General features: G+C 41.2%; 1 protein-coding gene across 1 annotated transcript; it reads left to right on the top strand.

The window, feature by feature from the left end:
- The first annotated feature begins 359 nt into the window (after nt 1-359).
- On the top strand, nt 360-1,217 carry TAAR2 (trace amine associated receptor 2). Its single transcript, XM_014856162.2, has one exon. It carries the CDS (start codon nt 360-362, stop codon nt 1,215-1,217), a length of 858 nt encoding a protein of 285 aa, XP_014711648.2.
- Nucleotides 1,218-1,795: the final 578 nt, after the last annotated feature.

Raw genomic sequence — 1,795 nt, 5'->3', positions numbered from 1 at the left:
CTTGGCATAAACTAAGAGCTTACTAAACATTTTTGGTATAATTTGAATCAAAGCAATTATAGAGTAAATAATGATCATTTAGACTTATTAGGTTAGAAGTCTATAAAGTTGCAAATAAAGGTTAAGATAAATAAATGAGAAAGATCATAAGTAACATTTCAGCATAAATTAATTATCTTGCTTGAGTCTTCTACGTCTTTCCTAAATTTTTCTGCGATAGCACATATAAAACATAGAATATTTCATATTATCTGACAAAATTCCATGTGTTCTTGCTTTTTCTGAAGGAAATAGATTGCTCTGAATATGGAAATGGATCTTGCCCAGAAAATGAAAGGCCACTGGGTGTCCGAGCTGCCATGTATTCATTCATGGTGGGAGCCATATTCATCGCAGTGTTTGGCAATCTTGCCATGATGATTTCTATTTCCTACTTCAAGCAGCTTCACACACCAAGCAACTTCCTCATCCTCTCCATGGCCGTCACTGACTTGCTGCTGGGGTTCACCATCATGCCGTACAGTATTATCAGATCCGTGGAGAACTGCTGGTATTTCGGGCTTACATTTTGCAAGATTCATTATAGTTTTGACCTGATGCTTAGCATCGCGTCCATTTTCCATCTTTGCTCAGTGGCCATTGATAGATTTTATGCTATCTGTTACCCCTTGCGTTATTCCTCCAAAATGACAGTTCCAGTCATTAAACGGTTGCTGCTTCTCTGCTGGTCAGTCCCCGGAGCCTTCGCGTTCGGGGTGGTCTTCTCGGAGGCCTACGCTGATGGAATAGAAGGCTATGGCATCTTGGTGGCTTGTTCCAGTTCCTGCCCAGTGATGTTCAACAAGCTATGGGGAACCACCTTGTTTATGGCAGGTTTCTTCACGCCTGGGTCTGTGATGGTGGCGATTTATGGCAAAATTTTTGCCGTATCCAGAAAACACGCTCGTGCAATCAATAACTTGCCAGAAAATCAAAACAACCAAATGAGGAGAGACAAAAAGGCAGCCAAAACTTTAGGAACAGTGATGAGTGTTTTCTTATTATGCTGGTTTCCCTGTTTCTTCACAATTTTATTGGATCCCTTTTTGGACTTCTCCACTCCCGGGGTTTTGTTCGAGGCTCTGACGTGGTTTGGTTATTTTAACTCCGCGTGTAATCCCTTATATATGGTTTCTTCTACCCCTGGTTTCGCAGAGCGCTTAAGCACATTTTGCTAGGTAAAATTTTCGGGTCACATTTCCATGACACTAATTTGCTTACTCAAAAACAAGCTGAATAGACTTACTCTGTATGAGTGAATTGAAGCAAAAGGACTGGAGCTGGAAGAAGGAAGTTGCTTAAAGAGAGACAGTGTGTGTATGTGTGTGTGATTTTGGCCACCATAGAAAGGTCTTAGCTTCTAAGACTTGAGGACAAAAAAGAAATCTTCTCTTTAGACCGAAACCTCACCTTTTCAGGACACTTCTTATACCAGCTACTTCCAGGGGGAGAAAAAGAAGAAAATTAAAAGGGACAGAGAAGATGAGGAAAAGCCAGGAATAGGATGAAGGGGACACACGAACACGTTTACACTCTTGGGAAGGGATCAAAACACAAGCCTAGCTTGAGGTCTGCTCCCTCTCACACTGCCACACACTCTTGGTGGGAGGGTTCCCTTCACTGTTTCTTCCTCGGTGTCTGACCAGGACATTTTGAACCATCACCTACTAAAAATTATAGGTAATTAAATATGTAAATAATTTTTAAAAAGCACGTTCTGTCATGAATCAGTCATTTGTTAGCTGAGAGTCAAGCC

This window comes from Equus asinus, chromosome 24, assembly GCF_041296235.1.
Source record: "Equus asinus isolate D_3611 breed Donkey chromosome 24, EquAss-T2T_v2, whole genome shotgun sequence".
NCBI lineage: Eukaryota > Metazoa > Chordata > Mammalia > Perissodactyla > Equidae > Equus > Equus asinus.
This window is presented reverse-complemented; position numbering and strand designations above follow the sequence as displayed.

Excerpts from the sequence above, each read along its gene's own strand:
- TAAR2 (XM_014856162.2), top strand. The coding sequence starts at position 360 with ATGTATTCATTCATGGTGGGAGCCATATTCATCGCAGTGTTTGGCAAT.